Source organism: Molothrus ater, chromosome 3 (genome assembly GCF_012460135.2).
Source record: "Molothrus ater isolate BHLD 08-10-18 breed brown headed cowbird chromosome 3, BPBGC_Mater_1.1, whole genome shotgun sequence".
Taxonomy (NCBI): Eukaryota; Metazoa; Chordata; class Aves; order Passeriformes; family Icteridae; genus Molothrus; species Molothrus ater.
The window spans coordinates 107,841,307-107,868,881 of record NC_050480.2 but is presented as its reverse complement, the minus strand read 5'-3'; the positions used below and the strand labels follow the sequence as shown (position 1 = coordinate 107,868,881).

The following is a 27,575-nucleotide window of genomic DNA, read 5'->3' as shown; positions in this document are numbered from 1 at the left end:
ATGAAAGGGCCTGGGTGCAGCTCAGTTTAATTTCTGATTATGGCAAATTCAACATGTAAGTCTTGTCATGTTCAATAAGAACTTTCAGATTCACAGAATCACAACTCATGCATTTTATTGTAGAAATACAAATTTGGAATTGCCACTAATAAATACACTCACTGGACTAGCTCTAAATATATTTAGGAAAAAAGAAGAAAAACAGAAGAGCAGTGGGTATTTCATTAAGCTCAACTTCACCACCAGGTAGGCCTATGAACAGAATTTCACCAGGGTACAATCTGACAAAATCAAAAGAGCAAATCTTAACCAAGAGGTGTTCCCTGTTTGGGGAGGAGAGCAAAGCAATCCTGCTGTCCTGTCTGCACAGTGGGGTCATGGTCTCATCCTCTGCCAGGGAGGGTTTGAAATGCCAAATGGATACTTTTGGGAGAAATGCAGGTGAGGCTGCAGTCAAAATACCTCCTTGCTGCCATGGTGAATGGTGGTGGGCAGCCAGCTGCTATGGAGATGAGGGATACCCAGGGTTGTGATTGCAAAGGCTGTGACTCTTGGGAAGGGGCTGAACACTTAATTAGCATCACTCCCTCTTCCACTGGGCCCAGGCAGAGGTAAAGGGGCTCTGCCTGATGATCCATCACCCCACCAGCAGACTCATGTCCCCATTAATCCCTTCACCACACAGGGGCTTAGGCATCGTTACTAAAAAATTTGTTAATGACTTTGTTAATAAAAAATTTATGTCTCAAAGATTTAGCTAAATCTAAATATGATAAAAAGGTATTTAGTTCACAATAATTTAGCTCAAAAGATACAAATGAAGTTTTCATAACTTGGATGTTGAAGAGTGAACATCAATATCATCTACACTGCCTGGAGAGCTGCATCAGAAATTAAATTACTTGTTTTCTACAGTTTTCAAGATTTTGCATGGACTCCAGCTGTTATCACAGTTCCTACTTGATGAAAAACTCACACATTCTCTCACAGGAGAGAATCTTCAGCAGTGCCTTTTCCAGCTTGGGATTACTGAAAATCAGAATAAGAGAATGAACAGCTGGAAAAGCACACAGATATATATATAAAAGGAGTTTCATGATATTTTCTTTCTTCGTGGCATAAATTATTGTCAAGACCAAACATACAAAGTTGATGCTGTACATCACTAAGAAGGAGAGAACAGATTTCATGGCTCTGATGTGGGCATCCATGCTGAGGTCCTTCATGGAGCTTGTCTGCATCGTGCGCTTGTGTCTCCAGAGAGAAAAGAGAAGGAAAACAGCAGCAAAGATGACTACCAAGAATGAAGCAGCAAATACAAAACCAGAGAGTAAAAAAGTAGAGAAAAGATGTATATCCTTTCTGATAGCTACTTCCCAAAAATTTCCTTGGCAGGTGGAAGTGATGTTGTTCCTTTGGAGAGTTTCAGAGAGGTCAGAGATAAAGATGCTGATAGCCAAGGCTACAGTCTCTGACCCCAACAAGAGCCAGGGCACCATCCTGTCAATTTTTACTTTCAGGTAGATGAAGAACCTGTTCCTGAAATTGGCAATTTTTATGCAGTAGAAACCACAAAGACAGGCTGAGACCCACAAGTTGGAATAATTAAAAAAGGTTGCCAAAGATCTAATTAGTTGACGTATGGTTTGAACTTGAAGGAAATTGGGATAAATCATAGAAAGGAAGCGGTATATCCATGTGAGGCACAAATACCAAATCCTGGAGCATCCCAGCAGCAGCAAGATCTTCTCATTAGAGTTCAGGGTTTTCTTTTTGACCCAGGCAATGCAAAGCACACAAACGATGAAAGCATTTATCCACATGCCCACAAACACCTCCACGGTGATGATGGCCACAGTTGTGGCCCCATATGCAGTGACATTGAATTGCTGTGGAGGGTGACAAGCTTCCATGGTGCGAGCTGGGGAGCAGAGCTGTGCTGGCCAAGGGGGCTGTGGCAGCAGAGCCTGAGGCAGGTCAGTGGCTGCTGTTGGTGGAGTGTCAGGGATGGCAAGAGGAGCTTTATAGAGCTGCTGCTGCTGCTGGGGGGGATTTTGGTGCCGCTGCTGTGGGCAGCAGGGCAGGTGCAGGGATGTAAATGTGCTGGGTATCCCCTTACCCAGGGCCAGTGTCACTCTTGACTATTTGAATGTTGGTTTGGGGGAGCTGTGATGGGTGTCACAAACAGCAGAGATGTTTTTCTGCAGTGGAGAGTGTTGTGATATTGATACTGATCTCTGTTTGATCAGTGTCAGGCTTCAGGATCTGGGTTCTTCTGTCCCTTTTTTGCCTATGATAATCATGCAGAGCCCTGGATGTGCTCAGCAGGTCAGGGGACTCAGTGTCCTTTTTAGTTTGAGAGTCTGGCTGCTGCAACATTCAGCCAGATGCTGGAGAAGTGGGGTTTATTTTGATGCTTCACAGGCATTGAAATCCATGTTTGTTTTTCCAATGGCATTGCCTTAAGAATAGGTGATGAGACACATAGTGGAACATGCAATGGGGAGACACAGAAATTAAAGCTGGATCTTTTGCATGTTTAATTTGTGGTATATGGTGGGAAAGAGTAAAAATCAGGACAAGTTCCTGTGCCAGGGTTCCCATCTCATCTGCTTGGGAAAGTGAAGGCTTTTAAAGATGGCACCATGCTAAGTTTCCCCCACACTGCAGTGCCATAAAGCTTCCAAATGAATTTAGACCCAGGCAAGTTGTGTTAAGCTCTGTGGGGCATGGACTGCCCGTGCCCTTTGGGTTAGTACAGGACCTGTCCCATTTGGCCTTGCACAGCAGGACCACAGCAACCAAGGAGATCTCATCTGATGCTGTGGTGGAGGCAAGAAAAATGAAACCCCAAGCAAGAGCTCTCTGCCTACAGGAAACGAACCCCCAGCATTTTCTCTCTTCTCTAAACAAGAAAAGATCTCTGTACTTTTCCTCTGTGATATTATCTCTTATGAGTAGATTCCTACTTTGGTTTGTTTAGAGAAAAAAATGATGTTTAGCTTGAAGGGCTGACTTCTTTCTAGGACAGGCCCATTTCCTACTCAAAGCCTACTTACTCAAGCTCTCTGCCTTGTGCTGTGGGTAGGGGTGTCATGGCCAAAGCCCTTTTCTACCTAATTGCTGAACATAGAGGTGAACATCCTCACAGCCATGACTTGTAATTTCAGATGTGAAATAGAGGAGCAGGATTCCATGCCTAAGCTAAAGGCACTCTAGGGATTTTGGTGCCTCTGCTGTGGGCAGCAGGGCAGGTGCAGGGATGTAAATGTGCTGGGTATCCCCTTACCCAGGGCCAGTGTCACTCTTGACTATTTGAATGTTGGTTTGGGGGGACTGTGCTGGGTGTCAGAAACAGCAGAGATGTTTTTCTGCAGTGGAGAGCGTTGTGATATTGATACTGATCCCTGTTTGAGCAGTGTCAGGCTTCAGCATCTGGGTTCTTCTGTCCCTTTTTTGCCTATGATGATCATGCAGAGCCCTGGATGTGCTCAGCAGGTCAGGGGACTCAGTGTCCTTTTTAATCTGAGAGTCTGTGTACTGCAACATTCAGCCCAGATGCTGGAGAAGTGGGGTTTATTTTGATGCTTCACAGGCATTGAAATCCATGTTTGTTTTTCCAATGGCATTGCCTTAAGCATAAAGTGATGAGCCCCAGAGTGGGCCAGGTGATGGGAGCAAGAAATCAAAGCTGGATTTTTTTACAAGTTTAATTTGGGACATATGACATAAATTGTTAAAAATCAGACAAGTCCCTGTGCCAGGGTTCCTATCTCATCTGCTTGGGAAAGTGAAGGCTTTCAAAGATGGCACCATGCTGAGTTTCCCCCACACTGCAATGCCCTAAAGTTTCCAAATGACTTTAGACCCTGAAAGCTGTGAGGTTTTTCCCAGGCAAGTTGTGTTAAGCTTTGTAGGGCATGGAGTGCCCTGTGCCCTTTGGGTTAGCACTGCACCTGTCCCATTTGGCCTTGCACATTTCCTTAGGAAATAACATTCCCTTTTGGGAAGGGAAACTAAATCTTGCGAACCTGAAAAGAAAGACTTAAAAACACTCTGGAAAGGAGATATGATCAAATGAAATGCAATTGAAAAAAAAACCCAAAAAAACCCAGAAAATTGGGAGATTTAGTGTCTTCAAAAAATGGTCTGTGAGGAAATGAGCTGCAGTGCAAAGGACCAAAAGATGCCAAAACTAAGCTCACAGATGTTGCAAAAGCAGGGGGAAAAGTCAAGGAGAAAGACACAACTTGGAGGGGAAGATATGAGGGACATGGCATGGATACTTAAAAAAAAAAAAAAATCTGTCCCAAAGTCAAAGCCATCAAAAGGCATGGCATGCCATCAAGTGCAGGGACATGCAGCAAAGCTTGCCAAAATTGATCCTTGCTGAAGGCCAGAACAGAAAGGAAGGACTTGAAAATACTCTGGAATAGAGATACCATCAAAGGAATTGCAATTGGAGGAGAAAAAAAAAATTGGGAAATTTGGTGACTACAAGAAAATGGACCAGGATTATATCAGGTGCAGTGCAAAGGACCAAAACAGGCCAAAACTAAGCTCACAGATGTTGCAAAAGCAGGGGAAAAAAGTCAAGGAGGAAGACACAACTTGGAGGGGAAGGTATGAGGGACATGGCATGGATACTAAAAAAAAATAAAAAATCTTGGCCAAAGTGAAAGCCATCAAAAGGCATGGTATGCCATCAAGAGTAGGGACAGGAACCAAAGCTTGCCCAAACGATCCCCATTGAAATAACATTTCCTTTCGGGAAGGGAAACGAAATCTTGCAAAACTGAAAAGAAAGCCTTACAAACACTCTGGAAAGGAGATATAAGGAAGGTCCAGCTTGACCAGCCTGATCTCCATCTGTGATAAACCAACCTCCTTAATGAATGAAGGAAAGGCTGTGGATGTTGTCTACTTGGACTTTAGTAAAGCTTCTGGTATTTTCCACAGCATCCTTCTTGAGAAACTGGCTGCTTATGGCTTGGACAGGTGCATCATTCACTGGGTAAAAACTTTTCCGGATGGCTGGACCCCAGAGAGTGATGGGAATGGGGATAGTCTCTTCTCCCAGACAACAAATGATTTGACAAGAGGAAAGAGCATCAAGTTGCACCAGGTGAGTTTTAGATTGGATATCAGGAAAGATTTCTTCACTGGCAGGGGTTGTCAAGCATTGGAACAGGCTGCCCAGGTAAGTGGTGGAGTCACCACCCCTGGAGGTATTTGAATGGTGTGTAGATGTGGCACTTACAGACACAATTTAGCAATGAGCTTGGCAGTGCTGGGTTAATAGTTGGACTCAATGATCTTGTCTCTTCAACATAAACTATTCTGATTCTATGATTCTCTGTCACCATGAAGTTTTCCTGCTTAGAAATATGTCACTGCAATCAGTATCCTGCTGTATTCTTGGTATAGCAGCAGCATATGTAAGCATGGAGTTGGTATTGTTAACCTTTAATTAAGATTAAATAATGAAAAAGGAACTTTACATAATTGAAGGCTTTTGTCCTACTTCATGAATACAGAGATAAAACAAAGCCATTTTGCTTGATGTGATGTCAGCTTTAATGGAACGTTTCTGATTAACAAAATTAGACAGCAATTAAATAGTGATCAAATCAGTCTTTATTGATTCATTATTTATAAGAAACTTCCTGGAAATGTAAGTGTTGGATCTTTTAACTTACAGTACCACAAGACAAAGCTACCAGCAAAAAGTGACAGGCTTTATTGCATGATTATTGATGTACGCAGCAGAGTGAGATAACATTCTGACACAAGCCCTTAAAAAAGGGTACTGTAATTTTGTTCAACCAAAATTCATATTTAACAAAAAAATATGTTTTTCTGCAAAAATCTTATGCTGCCACATGCAACCCCTTGTTACTTAAGTACATCCTGTTTGGGCACTTTTAAGTTTTTCCAACGCCTCAAAATAACTTTGTATTTTTCATTTTCAGTTTTGTCAGATAATTTTTTCAAGACTACCCGCATAACTACTGCAGTTCCTGTTTCTTTATCTTCACCTATTATGAGATCCAGTGTGTCACCAAGTTTCACCTGGAAACAGAAAGAGAAGATGAGTGATTATAAACATTCCTTGGGCAAATCCCTGCCATGTTCCTTTCTTTCCACTTAATATTCCCATCTCACAGGAGAGGAGGAAGGCAGCCACTACCAGACCTATTATAGATCCTCCAGTGATGAACTTCCAGGAAAGCCGTGGCAATACACAATTACATGTCTCAGGACCTCCCCTGCCAAGAGCTTCAGGCTCCGTGTAATACAACCAACACCTAACTCTGAAAAAGGTTTCATGTATGTCTTTATTTCCTGTCAACACAGACACAAACCAGGAAAGTGCAAAGTTCTTCTTCCTGCCTTTAAAACAGTTAAAGTGTTTCAAAGAACAGAGTGCTCAGCAAGTGCCTGTGCTCCTCTCACAAGTCACAGAAGCAGTACACCTCTCATAAACCAGCCTTAACTCTGTGGGATCAGGAATCAAAACTTCTCACCACATTGCCCTTTGATGACAGTAGCCACCACTGAGGATCATCCTCACATAAAGAAAGGGTTGGTAGAAGTACATGTCTGGTGATCCTTCTGGCTCTCTCCTAACTGTGGTCTTGTGTGCTCTACTACAGGTACAACAACCTTCCCTCAGCTACTCCAGTTTCAATCCCTTTCTATCATCAAACTTCCTCTTATTCTTTAATCATGTGCCTGCTCCACCAATATCTCAGATTTAATAATTGCTACTCCACCAACCTCTCATAGTGGTATCATCACTTCCTTCAGCAGCTTAAAATGTTCCGTCCTTGCTGCCTTCTCCTGACTTTCAGACTTAGATTTGACTCTCCAGCCACGCAAGTTTCCTGTCTGCCTTAGGGAATAAAGTTTTACCCAGGGAACCATGGTCACACCATCCCCCCCAGGTGGAAGTGGTGTTAGCAATGCTGTGCATTCACCTTTGCAGAGTGATCTAGAGGGAGATGATGCCTTAGATATTTTCTTGTACTATATTAAAAAAAAAATTTAAAAGTCTTACAGTTCTACTTTTCTTCCATAGTTTTTCTCCATTCAGCCTGAGTTCATTATTGTAGAATGCATCTTCTACTTTACTGAAGAAAAACAAGGTTTTATTGCAGTTACAGTGTGCAGCAAACAAAATGCAATTGTTTCTTTGCAGAAACACAACACCACCATTCATAGGCAAGGCACATTTCTACACCTCTAATTTGTGTGTAAAGGACACCTTCAGATTTGAACTGGAAGTAAAGAAAAGGGCTTTCACAAATACTAAATGAAATAATAGCCTATAGTTGCTCTGTGCCAGAAAAGCTGTTTCTAGAGATTTGTCTCCTGAATATCCAATAAATAATATCCCCTTTCCTGCACCAGCCAGTTTAATAATTTGTTAGTTATCAAGTTATACTAATATTCTGTTCCAACAACACAGTGATATTAGACTTCTGCAGGTGGCATTAGATCAAACACTGTGATACATTTATAGACTGCACATTTACCTGGTGGCCTGTGAAACTTATACTTAGCAGCCCCTATTTCTCCATTCATTTAAATAGTGCATTATTTTACTCCCTCAATCTCAAATTAGACCTTTTCATATTACACAGTACAGTATTTTGCATTTCCTTAATTTTAAATAAATAGGAAGTGATTACCAAATGCCTCCTCAGCAATCTTAGAAATACTGGAGATAGGGAAAAGCAAAATCAGGCTATTTCAAGGGAGGTTAATAAACAGGAACATCTATACATCCAAAACATCTATTTAGAGAGTCAAAAAAGCTACCCCAAAAAACTCCCCCACAAATACTGGAGTTATTCCAGCAGTAAAAACTTATCAAAAGTCAAATTTAAATGCATGACATCTATACATCCAAAACATCTATTTAGAGAGTCAAGAAAGCTACCCCAAACCCCCCCACACACAAATACTGGAGTTATTCCAGCAGTAAAAACTTATCAAAAGTCAAATTTTAGATGCATGACATCTTTCTCAGTAGCAAGTTGTTTCTTCTGTACTTACTTTCTTGCCATGTCTAGACCAGCTTTCAAGATCACGTCATATCGAAGAGACTGCACTACTTTTTCAAGATCCTTGTAATCTTTTACTACATTGGGGTCATTTTCAAATTCATCTTCCAAATTACTTTCATCTTCATCCTCTTCTTCCTCCTCTTCTTGTAAGCTTTGTCTGCTCTTTTTAGAGCTTTTGCTGCTTTTGTTCCTCAGAGAAAGTACTGAGATATACTCCGGAGAGAGTCTTAGTGCACTGAGTCTGACTGGGGAAAAACTGAAACATCTTCTGTAGTTTACTGTGCTTGCTTGACAGCTACAGAATAAGCTTCTCCTCCAAGTGGGATACAGTTTATTTGAGGGAAATTTCTCCCACAGTCCAAACCAGACATTCAGTTTTCTCAAAGTGCTGATGGGGAGTCTGAAGCCAGTCATAGCATAACCTAAAATAAAACAAACATTCTTATGTAAAAATGAGCAACTGCTTTGATGGATTGGAAGGATTTCCCTACATATGTCATAACACTTACTACAAAAAGATGAGTATCCAGTTCCCCATATAGTGATGCATCACCTGAAAGCACAAGGCTTTAGGTGGCTTTATGATCCGACTTTCTCATACACTGGCCAACACTACAAAGAGCTAAGACATTGGGGTCATTTTGATGACCCCAATGAGAAACAAACACAGAAAAGCCCAGCAGAATACTTCATTTGTAATTACTTTTCTGGTGTTCAACATTAACTGTGCAAACACATTTGTGGCACTTTGCTCCCTACATCTGAAATACAATCACAAAATACACAGTAACGCCGCTATCTGTGTCATAAAAAGCACGGGGAGATCTCTAATTATCATGAGTCATTGTCAATACAAGCAAGTAGCTGAACACTGCAAGCAAGCAAATCCAGAAAAGCTGAAAGCTGCTTAACCTCCGTTTCTGCTTGGACCACAACACCCCTGCGTGGCAAAACACTGCACAACGTCCCCCCCTGTTTCTCCAGATGGGAACTGGCGCCGCGGTAGTGCTCGGCAGAAATAACACGGCTCTATGTACCGCAACAGGCGTGACACCAGGAATGGCACTGGCAACAGCAGGCTCATATGAAAGCTCCCCGGTGCTGCTGTGTCAGACTGATCAATACAACGCTGCTGCTCCTCTCTCTGACCTGGGATAAGGAGGTGCAAACACCCCCAAAACACCCCAGATGTCTTTCAACGCTCTCAGACACTGATTTACAGCCCCTACGAGCTGGGCGCTGCGCTGGCCTTTACTGTGATCTCATATCCAGGGAAACACGTGTTTCCTTACGAGATTAGAGTCTGGCTTCCCCGCACCCAAGTGACCTCTGCCGAAACATTAAATGAGCCGGTATTTGTGGCTGAGAAAAAAGCCCTGATCAATGAGAGCAATTACTGGCCAAATAAAAATAACCACACCTCCCCTGGCTTTTTTCTTATATCTAAATATGTGACCTTAAAATATAGGACAAATAGTTTGAATTGTAGGACGGTACAGCGACTGCAGAAGACACAGGCCTCTCCTCAGTTCGGGGGCAAATTCCAACAGCTATTTGGAAATGCAAGAACGTGCGAAGAAATATTATTGCAAATATTGTTTGCAGAACGTGCAAACAAATATTATTCTTTTTTTTAGCGCTCGACCTTAGCTTGTTCCGCGCAGGCCAGCGGGTACAAGCGGCCCGGGAGTGCGGTGAGCCCGCCCGGCGCCGCAGGCGCGCCCTCTCCGCCCCGCTGGAACCCCCGGGCGGGCAGAGCCGGTCCCGGCACCCCCGACCCGCCGGCGGGGCGCTCGGTGGCGGCGGCACCGGGCGGCCCCGCCTTCCCTGGCGGCTGCCCCGGGAGGCCGCAGGGGCCCGGCCGCGGCCCAGCCGCCGCCGGCCGCCGCCAGCCGCCTCCGCGACTCGGCCCCGCCGCCTCGGAGCCTTGGCGCGCCCGCCCCGGCGGAGGGCGGCCCGCGGGCCGGCGTTACCTGGGTGCCGGGGCGCCTCGGCCCGGGCCGCGCTGCCGTCCCCGCGCCGCCGCTCGCCCGCCCGCCGGAGGCGGAGCCGGAGCCACCGCAGCCCCGGCTCGGCGCCCTCTGCCGGGGCCGGGGCTCGGCGGACCCGCTCGGCGCCCCGGGGCGGGACGGGCAGCGAGGGCGGCGCGGGGGCCGCCCCTTCTCCGCCCCGTGCCCGCCGGTCTGCGAGCCGACGAGCCTCTCACGGAATCACGGAATGGGCAAGGTTGGAAGGAAGGCACCACAGTGTTATCTGGTCCCAACTCCCTGTTCAAGCAGGCTGTTTCGAGGCAGGTAGGGTGAGATAAACAGGAATGTCCATACATCCAAAATATATATTTAGAGAGTCAAAAAAGCTACACGGAAAAAAAAAAAACCACAACAAAAAAAAAAAAAAAAAAAAAAAACAAACCAAAACTCACAAATACTGAGTTATTCCAGCAATAAAAGGTTCAAAAGTCAAGACCAGCTTTCAAGATCACGTCATGTCGAAGAGACTGCACTACTTTTTCCTCCCAGAGCACAGGGCACAGGATTGTGTCCAGGCAGTTGTTGAGTGAATGAAGAGACTCCACAAGCCCTCTGGGCAGCCTGTTCCAGTGCTTGGTTATCCCAGCAGTAAAGAAGTTCTTCCTCATGTGCCGGTGAAATTTCCTGTGCATCATTTTCTGCCGGTTGCCTCGTGTCCTAATAGTTGGCACCACCAAGAAAACTCGGCTCCATCCTCTTGGCATCCTCCCGCTAGATATTTGGGGCTGCCTCTCCCCTTCTGCTCTCTGTGCCCTCTGGTTTGGGAGCAGAGGCTGAAGGGAGCTGGGAGAGAGGCAAGAGGGCAGAAGGCTGAATCGGGTATCCTGCCGATCCCTCCTCAGCAAACCGGGAGGCTCCACGGGAGGAGCCCTCTGTGCTTGGGCCACCTCTGCCTGTTCTCTGCTGGACAGCTAGGCCAGCCACTGATGGTCTCCTGCTCCACTGAGATGTGCTGGAGCTGTTTCCCATTATAATTTCCCCAGCTTTCTAGGGAAGTTTTTTTTCCTGTGTTTTCAGGGAAAAAATGCTCTCATGCTCTGACCAAATGCCCAAACCAGGAAAACATTTAAAATCTCTCACTGGGGAAATCACTCCAGCAGATGCACAAGTTTTCCAACCACAGATTGATTTGAAGGGCTTGGCCATCATGACAATTTAATGCAAACCCCTCTGTGGCTCATGTTTTCCCTTATCCTTACTTTCCTTCACATAACATCTCCCTCTTTTACTCTTCATGTCCATTACTGGGGATAATTCATAATTCCTTTTCTGTGGAGCTCAGAAACTAGGAGAGGTCCATCCCCTCTTCTGCCTTCTCCCAGATTTCTCTAGGCTGTGCACCAGTCTCTTGGTGCTTCTGAATGCTCTGATTTCTCAGCATTTGGGGAATTCTTTGTATCCATACAGAATGCAACCAGATTGGTAGTATCTTGCCTTAATGTAAGTGGCTGCACAAGGTTAAGGGTAATTTTGGCAAATGGAAAAGCTCCTCAAATTTACAGTTTTGCTTCAAAATGCTGGCCACCTCACCTGACAGACCAGTCATCCCTTGGAAAAAAACTGGCAAATCTGAAAAGTGATATAACTGCAGAACTACTGCTGAACAGCACCTGTGCAATTAGCACAGGTATTATAAGTGTTTGCTTAATTTTTCACCTGTATAAACTTTGTCATAAAATGTTTGAATGGGAGGTTTTTATGTCAGGGACATTTGGTAATGGAAAAATTAATGGGCAAAGCTATTTCCCCTCCTTAGAAACTTCACTGGGAAGAAATCTCTGAACATCTTTGTGTCTTTATGTATTTTGAATGTTCCAGTGCCAAGTTCTGTGAGATTCTGACCAATTTCAGTTGAGAATATAGCCTCTAACTTTTTTAGCACTTTCCCCCTATATATCATAAAATATACATACATATTTACTGGGGGGGGGGGGGGGGAAGAACTGTAAGAGTAACTTTTTTGCATTCATAGTGGCACATAGTGAGTCAAAACAAAAAAATGCCAAGAGCAGCATGGATTCCCTAATCAGAAATGCTACCTTCTCCAAGGAGTAAAAAACCACTTAAGCAAAACTCAACAAAAACCACCCCAAGCTTGTCTTTCCATACATCCCATTCTCTTCAAATCTTTTAGAATTTTATTTGTCTCATTAGGATTAAAGTAATGATCTAACATTGCTGAGAGTGAAGTTAACTTACTCTTAGTAAACCAAAATATAAGTATTAGTGCCTTTCTATGTTGTTCAGGTATTACACATCCTTATTACCCCTTCATATTGAATGGCAAGGTAAAGAGTGTGTCTGAAGTCACCCTGTCTTTTATATTTTAAAATATGATGACACTGTTGCATCTCACAGAAGCAGAAATTAATCAGATGCAGAGGAAATGTGACTTGGTTGTCATGAGCAGGCATCACAAGTCTGATTTATCTCATCATTTCGCAACCCCAAACAGAGACATCACCTCTGTCACACTTGCTTAATTTCCTAGTCCAGCTATGAGGGCAACTGTTCCAGTTGTGCTGGTTGGAAAGTACATCATGTTATTATTACATCTCAGTCATGAAAGCAGATGCTTACCAAAGTTTTTTGGGATTTCCCCCCACCACCACCACCCCAGGATTCATTCAGCCCTGGACTGTATTGGAACTTCAGTGTCTCTCAGGTCTTCTTGTCAGATTCCCTGTGTGCTACAGAGCTGAAGGGTCATGAAAGGGAACTCCCAGCCTGGGTCAGTATATGCACTTTTTAATAAAAAACGATGCAAAAATTAAGTTAAGAATGATTAATCCTGCTTTATATATATGGGACTGTATTTACAACCAAAATGTTCCGAGGGGGTGAAGACCTCAGTGTAATTTTTCTCAGTCTACCATTAGATGGCACTGAAAAGCTCCTCTCAAAGTCACGGGCTCAGGCTTCCAGCACGAGAGGCTTTGCTCAAGCTCACATCAGTCATAGCTATCTCTCAGCAGGATGTTCTTTAAGCTGCTTTCAGATTACTTTTTTTTTCTTTTTTTTTTCTTTAAATATAACACCTCAGCAACATACAGTCAAAAGTTTCAGCTTCGGTAAGAAACAGTGATCGTTTATCTCTGGCAGATTCATGGTGGTCTATTTTTTATTTTATAATTAGTCTGACCAAATGTGTTCTTGCCATGGCTATTCTCATAGAATTGATTAATTTCTTTTATTTCCAGTGGAGTCATCTCCTCTCTAGGAAGGGTAATTCCTCTCTTGTTTGATTTTCATTTTGTATATTTCACTATACTCCCTATGCCATTCACTCACAAGGAGATTAGTCTTTTAGGTTTGATAGCTCAGAGAAAAATTTCTCAGTAGCTTTTGAGCTGTATGTTTGAATCTGTAACTGGGAATTCCCTCCCCACTGCCTAGGGTTTTTTGTTACTTTTGTTTTCCTGCAAGGTCAGTCAAGTGACAGCGCTGGATCTGCTGACACTCATTGCATCTCAAAATAAAGAGCCCCATGCTGCCATTTGAGTGCTGTGAGTAGCTCTGACTAACATTCTGCAATGCACATCTCACCAGATCACTTGTCTCTGCAGATTTAGCTCCAGCATTGCGTTGTTGAGACCACACGCTTTTTAACTTACAGTGCTTATTTCAAGGTGAGAAGGTGACTGGACAGTGTTCTATGCATATTTATGCTGCCTGGCCAAACAGAGTGTTCCCATACGAGCATCACCTTTAAGTTTGTCCATATTCATTTGAATAATGAGCTTCCTGACTGCTAATTCACCTCTTTCAATGTCACACCTGTTGTAACTGCTTAGATGTTCCTTTTTCTTAGTCCATAGCCTAGAGACAATTCCTCTGGTTGGTTACTTGCATTCAATCTGTGACCAAATAATCCTATCATCTGTTTCTCTAAAGCCCCTCTCTGAAAAATAATGCAGCAGTATCTCCCTTTCCAGCTCTTCCAGTGCTGCCTTTTCAGCTGACACGCTGCTCTAAACTTCCCTTTCTCACACATTTGCCCATATAATCTACTGTGCTATCTTTTACTATAAAACATTGTATTTATTCTCTTTAGGATACCTTTAATGTCTTCAGCTCCTATCCCAGCACACTGAAACCCCTGTTTCTTTCTACTTACCAACTCTTTGTGTTGCCATTTCATCTCTTGTGGTAACAACTGCATTATGAACTTCTGTCCATTTTTCCCTGCAGCCACATTGACATCCCTTGCAAGTTTTCACAAAGCACCTTTACTTGCAGCTTACTTATTCCTTGAAAATCCATCTTAGACATTAAAGATGGGTTATTAGGGGAGTAGGGGAAGGTGGATAAATTTCAGGTATTGTTTTGTATTTCTTTAAGTGATGGAGGTACAACCACTTGTTAATGTAGCATTCTTTCTTTTTTTCATCATCCTTTTCACTACCTGACTAATTTGGCTTTTGTACTCTTTATTATCTTTTAAAGTAAGAGGCTACATTGAGCCATGATAAGAAAGAAGATGGAGGTGGATAGTGCAGATTGCTCTGACTAGCACTGAAGAAGTGATGTGAGGCCACTCTAGCAGTCAGAGCATGGTGAACCACCTAAACCAGAAACACATTGCTGCCTTGCCAGTGAAAACTGGTGTTACATCAGTGGTTAAGCAAGTGGGAGGAAAACAGTGAGTAACTTCCTTCAGCCAGTCTGGTATTAAATCCAGCTGCACCAAGATTAAAAGCTCTGCAGTTTCACTGCTAATTCTTTCATTCCCAGTTTGATGAGAGCTTTGCAATGAGATTTGTTTTGTTGTTTCACCCTCACTTTCTTGTTTGCTAATTGTCTAAAACACAGTAATTTTTTGTAGGAAAAGTTATCGTGCTGTTTCCTAAGACAGGATTTGAGACTTTGATTCATTCTGTAGTGAACGTGTTCAGGTCCTGCTGCTGTTGGTTGCTGCTCTAGGATTTATCTAGCTACACTAACAGTGGGTGGCAAATGCAATAAAACCCAAACCCAATCAATTAAGCATTCATTATTTGAACCTTATTTATTAGCCATAAAACAACATAGTCCATGAGCAAATGTTAAGTAGTTTGAATTATTTGTTTACTTCTTTGTTTCTTCTGTATTCTTCTCAGATTAATGTCTTTAGTTACTAGAAAATAATGTTCTCTTTTCTTATTGATAGCAACTAATTCAAGATATACACACACAGGTTTAGCATTATTAATTTCCAGTAGGGAAATTTCAGTTGTTCCTCCATCTGTGTATAATTAAAGTTTCCTTAAAACAAGCAAACTAAAAGCCCCAAGCAAAACCAAACCAACAATATTTTGTGTCATGTTTGCTTTTAAAAGCAGAAAAAAGGCTGAGCAAAGGACTTCAGCTTCCAGTGTGACTCAGGGACCAAATTTTCTTGATTAGCATCTGTAAACAGAAAATTTTATCTGTTTCAATGCACCTTTGAGATACACACACACACACACACACACACACACATATATAAAGAAATAATATCAATAAAGGTGCAATAAGGAGGGATAGAATAATATTGCTTGGTGTCAAGGCTGTCCTGCCCTTTCACAATGTTCAGCTCCAAAGGTGTAAAAGATGTGTAAATCCCATGGTAGGAAGATCTGGGATGCTTTATCTCCCGGGATGCATGTCCTTGCAACACTAGCTGTTTCAGCTCTGGGTGTTCTCATCAGTGTGTGACCACTCCTTCTCTGTGCCTTGCATAACAATACCAAGTGATAAAGTATTCACCATTTAAAAGATACATGAAGTCTTAACACTCCCAGTGATACATGATACATGTTCCCTTTCAGCAATTCCTCTTTTCAAATCCTAGACTGGTCCCTTTTTCTATTATGAAGTAGTAAGAATAGCTGATCTACTTTACACACATTTTAATCCTATTTGTTCTTATTTTGGTTTATAATATTGTGTCTTCCCATCCAACTTTAGATCTTCCTGTTTATCAGATTTCTCCATGGCTCATTCTAGTTACTTTGTTATCTCTGCCTGTCCTCTACTCAAACTAGAAATTACCTAGAAAAGATTACAAAAGAATAACCCTTCAGGATGCCATGCAGCAGTCATGATTAGTAATTAATTCTGAGCCTAGGCACTCCATAAGACAGCTCTCTTTTCATACAGACTATCTTCTTGATAACTGTGGGTAAAAATCTGCCCTGTTAACTGGCAAAGAGAAGGTGGTAAATAAACAATGACAACAAAAAACCAAACCATAAAACCAAGGAAACAATAGCAAACAGAAAAAAAAATGGAAGCAGAATACGTAAGGTCCAAATTGCAAGGTACAAGTGTTCAACATTTCTCAAAAGAAGATAAAGACTTTCCCTGCTATCAGAAAAAAAAATGCTTCATATGCAGGGCCGAAAACATGGGTCTTGTAAAGTGTCAGGGATAGAAGAAATCCCAGCAGTCATGAACTAATGATGATGATTAAAATGACTAATAAGGATGCAGAGATTTTCAGTGTATATATTTTCATTTGTGTGGAAAGAAGCACAGCAAAGTAGCAGCATAGTATGAGGATAGCTAACTTTTTATCCCCAGGTAAGAGAGGTAATGCAGAATATCAAATCCAGTGAAAGAAATCACAGTTAGGGCTCAAGATAATGGTAAGAAGAACTTGGCTGCAATAATTGCAATTACAAATAAGTCTTATCATAGAAGGAAAATTCAGGGAGATGGGAAAAGTGCTAACATTGCACTATTGCTCAAGAACCGGAGTGAGATAATCTCAAAACTGCATCAAAACAAAAACAAAACAAAACAGTTGGAAAAAATTGTTCTTTCTAAGCTGCATCAATGGAGTTCTTGTATGATGAAGTCTTATCTTGAGTAGAGTGTGCTACTTTGGAAAAGATGATCTAATTAAGACAGATTTGAGAGAGTACAAAGGAAAGTAACAAAAAAAGCATAAAAATCCTGTGAAGAAAGCTTGAAGGAATTGAATCTGCTCCTCAAACTACAGGAAAATATAGTGGCAAATGTCAGAGTGAATCATCTATACTCTTTTAGGAGTTGGTGAAGAGATGTCAGCATCTCCAGGAAGTGATTAATCTATTTCAGATGTGTGTGTTGAAATGAGATAAATTACGTCATAGAAGCACTTGTTTCCTTTCATCATCCATCAAGGGTTTCCAGGGAGACTCACTTAGATGTAGATGGCTGCTGTCATGCAACCCTTCCTTCTCTCAGTGCAAAGTGTCTGATATGTTTTCAGCCAGTAAACACTTTGCTACAAATCTGGTCATCATTATTATTTGTGCACTTTACTATGCAATGCAATAAATTGTTGCAGTGCAATGTAAACTTGCAGCAAGAAGACTTAAGAGAATATTATGCAAAGATAGTTTGTCAAACAAACAGAAGGCCTATGGGCTGGGGAATACCCTTCACTGGTTTTTTTCTGAGTGTAATGTTTAAACTTTCCTCAAATCAGAAGATGGAATAAATGACCTTTGGTCATTTTTACTTCTTCATGTCTATAGACCTGTTATCTGACATTATGCCTCATGAGTGAAGGAAAGCTCTGTCTTGCTTTTCTCCTATTCCAAGTAGCATTTTCCCAAACAATTCCTGACCATGGAAAATTCAGGAGTTGGCTCAGGCCAGGGACAGCTATGTACCAACAGGCAGTTTAGACTTAGCCTCCATCTTCTGGAGACTGGGAGAGTTTAATAGTGTGGACAGGGTTAGACATGTCAGGTGGCCTGAAGGCCAAAGAACAGGCTCTGCTGCCATTTAATTTGTTTGTATTGATGTCACCCAAGAGTTTGTTTGACTTAAGGAGAAAGGTGTGCTTTCAAGCAGATCTGAAGCCACACCTAATTGTGTAGGCTGACACCATCCCTTGAAGTCAAAAGATCCATGGCCATTAAAGCAGCAACCCTTACACATTTGTTCTTGAGACTGTTTCTGGAATCACAATTTCCCTTCTGCTCAAACTTCCAGGCTTACAATTCCAGGTCTGGAAATCATGGTTTTGCTTATTTCTATAACTATACCTCTAACTCACCAGCCCAACACCTTTGTCTCAGATCAACACAGAAGGGAAACAGTGCCACTGCTGGAATCCTGGTTCTGCATCATGGCAGCAAGGCCCATGTCTGAAGACATGTGTAGCTGAATTTAATCAATATTTATTACCAATAAATGGAGATTTACATTACCACCAATCATTAAAAGCCTTCCATTAAAAGCTTTACTAATAAAAATCTAATATGATCCCTTCACTGGAAGAAGAAATGCAATCCTCAATAAATATATTCCAAGTTCTTATCCAAGACACATGCCAAACAGCTTTGTCCAGTTGTCTAAAATTAGTTTCAGCCAGTCCCATCAGTATTTCAGTCTTGTTCTGCAATGGTAATGAAGATGCAAATGTAAGGAAGGGTGCTTCAAAATATCTGGCAAATTTTGATTATATGGCTGGAGCTGCTGCAACACAGGTCCTTTCCACTAAACAAGCAGCAAGAGAAGGACCAGCCTAACTAATGAAATATTAGGAAATATTGACCTGTGAGTTTCTCAAGGCATAACCATATGCTAAAAATGGATATCAAGGAAACATCACCAGATTATGCCAGCTTAGATCAGCATATGTGGGCTAGTTGATGAACACTGCAAAAATGGATTTCTCCAAATCTGTCTTTTGAAAAAACATCAGGTTCTACTACATAAAAACATGAGTTCACAGGTGGGTATTAACTAAAATAACTCATAATATGACTCAGGTGAGTACTAAGAGCTGCAGTAGCCTGAGTAGCTGCAGTAGCTGCTTCACCTTGAAAAGGGTGAAGATACTGAGAGGACCCACAGGTGTAGTAAGTTCTAATATATAAATACTATGTTCTAGTCTATGTACAACCAAGAAGAGTAAAGAGCTGGCTGGGGGAACACAAGATCCAGTGATTCTCACTGGTAATTGATGCTCATAAAATATTTTAGATGAATCAAGATTAGCATCGTAAAGGTAAGAGTAAATTAATGGTTAACTCAAAATTATTTCTCATTAATTCCACTTAATGCTCTGTCTCCACTTATTTTGCTAAAGCTTTTTTATTTAAATGTAGTATATTTGAATAAATTACTTATGTGTCTTGTAGACTTCTCTGCCTCCTTTTATAGACAACTGTTGGGGTTTTCTGCCAGTTATTTTAGCTGATCTTGTTTTCCAGTGCATTATGCAAAGCAGCACAAGTTTTGTTTCTGCTCACTGAACTGAGAACTATGACTATTGTAAAGTTCAATCGACTTAAAAGTCACTGGTGGAATATACACATGAACTTACATTTAACTCAAAAGATCAAGGTCATTTTCTCCCTTCTCTTTGCTAACCTTTCTAATCAAATTCTATGTATGTAACTAGGAGAGGTGCTGACCTATGGATAAAAACTAAAGGAAGCAGAACAATGGGGATTCAACAATATTTAACACTGTGTCTCAGCATGATGAGAACCCTAAGAGCACACTGCTATCAAAGGGTGTTTGACTGAGGGAGCACATTGTCTTTTCTGAAAGAAAAATAGCTGAAGTTCCTTTTGGCCACCAGATAGCAGTACTTCACTTCATATGGTTCTCAGCTCACAGCATTCCTTGCCTTGCCAAAAAATCCATATATTGGATCCTGGGCTCTTGCTCAGATACATCTTTTGCAGACCTCATGATAGATTTCAGCTGTAAAAAAAAGATTTTGGAATTAGGAATGCAGATGATTCATGTGTTCAGGAGGAATCAATATTGCAGCTTTCCTGAATGGGGAAAGTTGGTTGTATGAATCTAATGGAGTGTTAGGCATTATAATTTCCAATGACAAAAGCTTTAATGAAAATCTTTGGCTTAAAATATTTTTAGCATTTCTCTCTTGCTGACAGTACATTTCCTTATTTATATTAGTATTTCAGGAATACTTCAAAAAGGCATTTTTTGACCTCCAAACATAAACTTTACAGAGTTTTACTATTTCTATAATTTATAATTTCTGCCAAATGTTTTTAACCCTTGGTATTTTTCTTCATTTTTAAATAGAGGAACAGACTTTACAATATTTTTAGCAAAAAGAAAGATACCCTCATTTTCACTGAAACTTGTTAAAGCACCAGAAATGCAATACACTGTATAATAATTATAATAATAATAGTCAATTGTATCATGCTGTATTGGTTCATGTCACCTTACAAGAACTGTGCATCATCCTCTTTTTTTCAGTTACAGACCTCAGGCAAGATGCCCAGGTAGAGAGAATGGGAAAGGCCATCTGACTGTTATTCTCTCATTCTCATCTGTCCTGGTGTTGACATTTAAGTGTCTCAGCTGCTGCTTCAACCTGGAACAGCCAGTTATGATCCCTATGGGATCATGCAACAGCTGTATCACTTCCTTTTCTCCCAAACAAGATGGGAGAGATAATAATGGCAACCATCTCTGTCAGATTTACAGTAGAATATTCTTTGCTTTAGCTGTTGTTGAGCCCTAACTGGACTCCCTTCATTTTTCATCTCCTCCACAGAATCTGGTGTCAGAATCACGTGAGCCCTGACTTTATTGCTGTGATTCACATGACTTCTCTCACAGGGAATTTCACTTTTCTGAAGTGTTAGGCTTATCTACTGAGTGAAAAGGTGACCTTGCCCCCCATTTGTGAGTCATTTAACTATGACAACCAAAACTAACTGTTGGCAAGGCAAAGTAGTGATAGAAATATTTTCAGCTTTGTCACTCCTCGGTCATTTTAAGTCCACCACAGTTCTCTTTTTTTCTCTCCTTATATCTCCATAATCATGAAAACCCATCTTCTGGCATCCAGCTTTCAGTGGATTCACAACCAGTGAATATTCAGAGACATAAGACCATCAATTTGTTGACTGTTCCCATAGTTACTCTCCTGACAGACTGTCTCTCTATAATTGACTAGACTATGACTGTGATCAGAATGAAGGAAATGTTGCTTCAGAAGTGCTTCAGACCTAGCATAGCTCTCAAAAGCTCTTTTGTCCTGGTATAGAATAAGGATTGATATCTTGGGTGGTACAGCTTGCAAAATGCCTTTATTTCTGGAAAAAATAAAATTACCATAGCTTTGTTGGGCATTCTGAAGCAATTAATGAAACACTTAGTTTGGAACTAAATATTCTTGTCCAACACAAGTCCCAGCACCTGGTTCTACAGTGAGGTTCTACAGTGCATCTCTTCACATTTCCTGTGCTTTTGGACTGAGTTCTAGCAATGCCCTTGGAAGCTCTTCAAAAGCAGCCCCTGAAGATGGCCAATGAGTTCTGTAGTGCTGGACTTGGGTATCTCCTCACACTTTGTTCCGAGATAAACACAAATCTGCCCAATTTTGAAACCTGTTTTGTCTGAGCCAGCAGAAAATCTTAGATAGAAACAACTGTTTTGTGACAATAGAACCAGCACATGGGTGTTTCTTTTTTGTAGCTTATAAAGTGGATACAGACTATTTTTGTTCAGTTGTCCATATAGTGAGACATCTGAAAGGTCGTGTCAGGGTCTCACCAAATCAGTCTACAGCATTTATTGTGCCAGAAGGTAGAACCTCGCCTACACAGAGTCTAGAGCTGGAAGAACTTTGTGTTCCACTTGTAACATAGGTTTCTTTAAAGAATAATGGTAATAATAAAATTTTTAGATCCAAAGAGTGCTTGAAATTGCAACCTGTGGTCTGAAGCCTGAGCACTGATGGTGAGGCAGCTCCAAACAAGATGGGATCTTAACTCCCCAGCTTTTTTTCCACTGCTCCAGCCATTTAGAAATATTTACAGCCGCTTTTACCTTTCCTTCTTTCACTCTTTTTTTTAAAAACAGAAGTGTTTCTCTGGAGTAACTGCAGCTCAAGCGCCACAGCCCTGTGCCGGTCCGTCCATACCAGAGCACGACGCCGGCACTAGAGAGGGGCCAGCGCCTGTAAGAACGCAGGGGAGCAGGCAGAGCTCCGGCTCTGTCGGAGAGGGCTCGGCAGGACAGCCCGGGCAGGGGCAGCGGAGCCCGCAGCGCCGCGGGACCAGGGGGCGGCAGCGGCTTGCGGGGCCCGGCGGGCGCGGAGGGCGGGAGCAGAGGTGTGGGGCGGAGGAGGGAAGGCGGCGGCGGCGGCGGCGGGGCGTTCACGGCAGCCCGCGCCGCTATAAAAGGGGCCGGGCGCGGCGGAGCGGCGCATCCCTCTCGCCCGCAGCCACAGCGGCAGGAGCAGCACCAGCATCGCGCCGGGACAGCATCAGATGGGCATGGGGACGGCGCTGGCGGCGCGGCTCGGCCTGGGGCTCCTGCTCCTTGCCCTCCTCCTTCCCACGCAGGTGAGCCCCGGAGCGGCTCGGCGCTTTTCCTCCGCCGGCCCCAGGGCGAGACCGTCCCCGGCCGCCTCGGCAGCGGCGGAGGGCGGGTTTCCCCCGAGAGGAGCTCCCGCTCGTGGACGCCATCCCGGAGCCCGCCGTGGGTGGAGGGCGGCTCCTCCGCCCCGGGGCGGCGGCGGGCGGGAGGAACGAGCCCGGGCAGCCCCGGCTGCGGACGGGCGGGGATGGGCGCGGGCGGGCGGCGGGGCGAGCCCGGAGCCCTGGGACGGCGGTGGCGGTGCCGTGGATTACCCCGGTCAAATCAAAAAAGATCAAGTTGGAGTTGGCCGCCTTTTTTTTTTTTTTTTTTTTTTTTTTCTCCGTGGGATCCTTGAGGGAAAGCCGCAGAACCGCGGTGTGAGCGGGAGCTGAGCGTTCATTCCCCCTGATCAGAGGGAGAGCGATCCCTCCCAAGCCGAGAGAGCTCCGGGAAGGCGCGGGTTTTGCAGCGGGACCCGGGTCTGGTCCTTCCCCCTCCCGAAGCTGCGGGGCTCTGGGGCTGCTCCTGGGCTGGGCTCTCGGCAGCAGCGGGAGGTTCAGGGGCTGGAAGCGAAGGCGCCAGGCTCTGGCTGCTGCGCTGGCCGAGCCGTGCCCTTGGCGCAAAGGTAATGGATGCAGGAGCGATCCGCTTCTCTTTGAGCGGCCAAGCCGAGCGGGGCTCGCAGGTTCCGTGTCGGTGTGCTGTTCCTAGAGACCACCTCTTCAACAGGGTGAATAGCACAGTATCAGAAAAATGAACAGCAACGGCATTGCTGGATCGTGTGCCCTCCTCCTCTCTTTGTTTGCAAGGAAGGGCATTATCCCTTCTCCTTTGTGCTCAGTGGAGTCTTACCCTTGGCAGTGATTGAGGGAAGGATCAGACCCTTTGGGTTGCCGGTATTTATCACATTTATCACATTCACGCTGAGAAAACCTCTGGGGTCCCATCTACTGTGATGCTGGGGATCTTGGACATAAGCCCATTTGCTTCCACCGAAAAAAAGAGCAAATACTGGGCAACTAGTTTTTTTGTTTAAAACCAAGAGAACTTAAAATATACATAACCAAGAGTGGAATGATGGTGGAGTCTTTGTATGAAGACTCAAAAAAATTCCAGGGCAGGCTGGGACTTGCCTTGTAGGTTATTAACTCAGCAATTCACTATTGATCACTTTCAGACCAGTTTTAACAGAAACTTCAACACAGCGATTTTTATCCTGCTGTCCTAAATTGCTTCCAGCACGGTGCCGATTGCCAGAAATGCTAAATACCAGAAGCTTTACACCATTCTTACGTTTTTCTATTGTATGGGTTTTTTTAGTAGGAAATACCAAAAGAAAGTGCTTATGCAATTTTCTAATTAATTTAACATAGACTTCATTGCTACAGTATTGAGGGATTGATTTTTTCCCCCCTGCTAATCTGTTTTCTCAGCAGTACTAGAAACATGAGAAAATAAGGACACCTTTTGTGGACAGAATTACTTATTAAACTAACTAACCTCTTTAAAAAAATATGGTTTTACTTGAATTAAGTCTAAGAGCTTACCAGAATGCTCTGGAGGGGTACAAGTTTGCTGCCATGGGGTTGAAGCCAAGCTTTCTGTATTAGGCTCATTTTTGGGGATGAGATAATGTGATTCTTGATCTTGTCTTTCATCCTTGTGTTTCACATGCTTTTTTTTCACAGGAATAAACATACTTTAGGTTATCTTTGAAAATTTTCCTGTGCATATATAGGAAATAACTTGATATTGAGGTTGCACAGAGTGCAAGTTTTTGTTCTGTCCCAATAATGCAGAGTTATGAGGGGAAAAGGGTATTTTTTATTTTGCTTTCTGTCAGCATTTTAAAATTTGCTAATATATGGTCTTTTCACTGCACTTTTTTTTTTGTGTCTTCTAGAATGCCAATAGGTTGTGATTTAATCAGTATGGTTTCATTGTTCTAACTTCTGCAGTTCCGTGCTACCACAGCAAGATAAGAGAGGCTGAAATATTAAATCCACGCACATTAAGCCCCACCATTGCTTCAAAGGAAGCTGCAGACCAACCCCAGAAACACTATCAATAAATTCTTGACCATTGTTTCCTCATATTTTTGTTTGTGGCTTGGTCTGCAAACACAGACTGCAATTCACATGGTTGCTTGAAAGTCTTTCTTATCCTAAGATCTGCCTTTACATAGCTCTACATTTGCACTTTTTTTTTTTTTTGGTGAGGTTTTTTGAAACCTATGTGTCTTCTAATTTAGAGAAGAATTAAGAGATTTCCATAAAGTGATGGTCATGTAAATACATTTATAAAAATATTAGATTTATTTCTTTAACAAATCCCCCACATGCAATTCAGAATGTCTTTGTCCTTAAGAGCACAATGAAAGGCATGAGCATTGTATGTATCATTGGAGTGCTGTGTCTGAGGGGGGCTACACAGTGTTCACTGCTACTAATATGTATTCTGGCTTTTAAAAAGAGACAATATAACCCTTTTTGTTACTTCCCCTCCTTTCCACATTCTAGATCTACTGTGGTCCCAATGGAACAAGTCCAACACCTTCAAGCAATTCTTCAGCAAGTTCCACTTCTCTGTCAGCTGTCACAAATTCAGTGAACAATACCACCACTCACGGACATGGAAATTCTCTTCACTCAACCACAAGTCTTTTTTTCATTCTCTCCGTTTCTCTTCTGTATTTTTGCTGTTAAGAGACTCTGGCATGGAAATGGCTACCACTCCCCACCCCGTTTCCTGAACCGCCCGAGATGGCTAGATCTCCAACCCAGCATGAGAAGAAATCAATCCAAACTCCACATCAAACCAGCTTGGTTCCACTCCATACTCAAATTAGTACCAGTCTGACCTAGAGAAGCACTCAGTATTCTGACTTTCAAAGCTGACCAGTGTGAAAAGATCAGCTTCAGCAAGGAAGTAAAATTATGAGCTCTTTCACCAAATGAGTTGGAATCCGAAAAACAAGATGGAAACAAAAAGAGACAGTGCTGACAAACCAAATTTAAACCTGAGAAGAAATACAGTATCCTATAATAAGGATGGATAATAACAGTCCACGAAGAAAAAAGGCTAGAGAGTTTATCTACCATTTAGAATAAGGACTTCAAGAGTTTTTATTTTTTGTTTAAGTTCAAAAACATCATCAGGCTCATAGAATCCCTAGAAAACACAGAAAAGCTCAAATAATTCTGTTTCTTGCACAGCCTGTATGGTTATAACTTATGGGTATTAGGATGTATGAAAAAGAAACAACATCAGTGAAAAGGGTTTCTTCTAGATTTCATTTGTATTAAATTGTTACAAGGCTAAAATAGAATAACAAATTTTTTGCAAGAATCCTCTTATTTAACCAAATGGTTAGCCAGGCAGGGCTAGTTTTGAAATAGCTAAAACCCCACCAGTTTTCATAAGAGTGGAATTATTTATGGTGGGAATTTGAATTTGACATTTTATTTAAATTGTTTGTATATTAAACCATATGTGCCAGAGAAAGGAGGTGTGGAAACATTAGAAAAAGTACCAGGAGCTTTTTGTAAATGAAATTCAGAAAGAACGAACAAACAAACAAGTCAATGGATGTATGTCTCCTATTTCCTTTATTTCTCCTCCCAAGTTGTATAAGTTTTTTGCTCCTGGAACTTTCCTTAATTATGAAGGATTTATGAAATCTTATGAGTAATGTTATAGTGTTGCTTTTATTTTTCTTTTTTTCTTTTTTTTTTTTTTTGGCACAAGGTGAATAACTTACTGTTTTTTGAAGAGTTTTAATTGTGATAGTCTACTTTAAACCTGGGCTAATATTTGTGGTGGGGAGAAGGAATGGGGAGGGGAGAGCAAACCGCCAAAAAAAAAAAGAAATTAAATGAACAGGTGTTTGGAATATGAAGACTGGAGTCTTAATTTAATCACTGAATTTAAAAATTACCTTTGTAAATACTACTTTTTAAAAATTTTTTCTGAATCAAAATTGCTACACTTGCACAGATTGTTTCTGTATCATCCAACACTTTAGAAAATACTATCTGGTACTTGATCTTAGCAAGCTTTGTTGAGGAGGTTCATCTACCTTGATGATGATACCTTGTCAGAAAAAAATTAACTATGTTGATATGATCACATGTGAATGTACATGATCATACCACTGTCTGTAGATATTTATCTCAGTATAAGATCATGTCAAACATGAGTGGCTCTCTAATTTTTTTTAATACACATCTGTCTTTCAGTTATATTACCATCAATTCACAGTATCATATATTAGTAGCAGGCTAACACAGATTCATGTCAGTGAGCGTACATGGACATTTCCTTATGCTTATCATTTGTATCCAGTAAAGTGTTAATGATTGTATTTTGTGTTTGTGTAATAATGCTTTGATTTATTAGCTACTGATTTTCATTGACAAAAACCTGTAAATAAAACAGTGGGCAGGCAATGCATTCTAGATGCACTTCCAGACACTTCTACAAAAACCTGTACCTTGCCTGTGTTAAGTGAATGAACTGTTAAGCAAGATGGTATATGTGATTAAAAACCTCAAGGTCTAGAAATGCTGAAGTGTAATTAGTTTTATTTCTCTGGAAGGTTTTGTGAAGGTTTTGTGGGAGTCTGGATTTTGCTTTGAAACCAGGGAGTGAGATTGGGTTAGCATCTCCAGTAACTGTAGTAAATTTTCCATGCTTATACAGACTCTTCCCTTTTAAAGCATGACTGTGTTTTCATGTTAGACAAACATTGCTTAGACAGAGTTTTCTTTTTCTTTTGGTGGCAATGAGCAGTTTTCTTTATGATGGCTAAAGCTGTTTCTCAGCTACTGGATATCAAGCAATTTGAATTAACTGCTTAAGGTTTCTGCCTCCCACAGACTACCCTAACACAGTAGGTGTATCCCAATAATACAAACTGAACCATGCTTGATGAAGGACAGAGACTGGAAGAGGTAGGAATTTGTGCAAAAATTGCTTTAAAGCAAAAATTAACCAGATGAGCATTCAGTAACAAATAGTTGCAGTTCCTGACATTCCAAAACAGTGTCTGTGTTGTTTCCCAGGTATGTTTCTTTCTAATACCCCTTAAAGGCCCAAGGTTGTTCTCTGTGGTTACCTTCACTCCCTACATGTGGAGAAACACATTCCCAAGTGC

The 27,575-nt window shown here is 42.0% G+C and overlaps 3 protein-coding genes across 3 annotated transcripts; 1 reads left to right on the top strand and 2 right to left on the bottom strand.

The window, feature by feature from the left end:
• Nucleotides 1-956: 956 nt before the first annotated feature.
• Nucleotides 957-1,913, bottom strand: LOC118684582 (taste receptor type 2 member 9-like). The gene has a single exon (XM_036379519.2). The coding sequence runs from the start codon at nucleotides 1,911-1,913 to the stop codon at nucleotides 957-959; it is 957 nt and encodes a 318-aa protein (XP_036235412.1).
• Nucleotides 1,914-5,619: 3,706 nt separating this feature from the next.
• On the bottom strand, nucleotides 5,620-10,123 carry MTRES1 (mitochondrial transcription rescue factor 1). Its single transcript, XM_036381064.2, has 4 exons — nucleotides 10,046-10,123; nucleotides 8,062-8,494; nucleotides 7,061-7,133; nucleotides 5,620-6,072 (listed from the first exon to the last, which is right to left on the bottom strand). Exons 2-4 carry the CDS (start codon nucleotides 8,484-8,486, stop codon nucleotides 5,896-5,898), a joined length of 675 nt encoding a protein of 224 aa, XP_036236957.1. The 5' UTR covers nucleotides 8,487-8,494; nucleotides 10,046-10,123; the 3' UTR covers nucleotides 5,620-5,895.
• A 12,134-nt stretch (nucleotides 10,124-22,257) lies between these two features.
• Nucleotides 22,258-26,983, top strand: CD24 (CD24 molecule). Its single transcript, XM_036381017.2, has 2 exons — nucleotides 22,258-22,404; nucleotides 24,940-26,983. Exons 1-2 carry the CDS (start codon nucleotides 22,330-22,332, stop codon nucleotides 25,123-25,125), a joined length of 261 nt encoding a protein of 86 aa, XP_036236910.1. The 5' UTR covers nucleotides 22,258-22,329; the 3' UTR covers nucleotides 25,126-26,983.
• The last annotated feature ends 592 nt before the right edge of the window (nucleotides 26,984-27,575 follow it).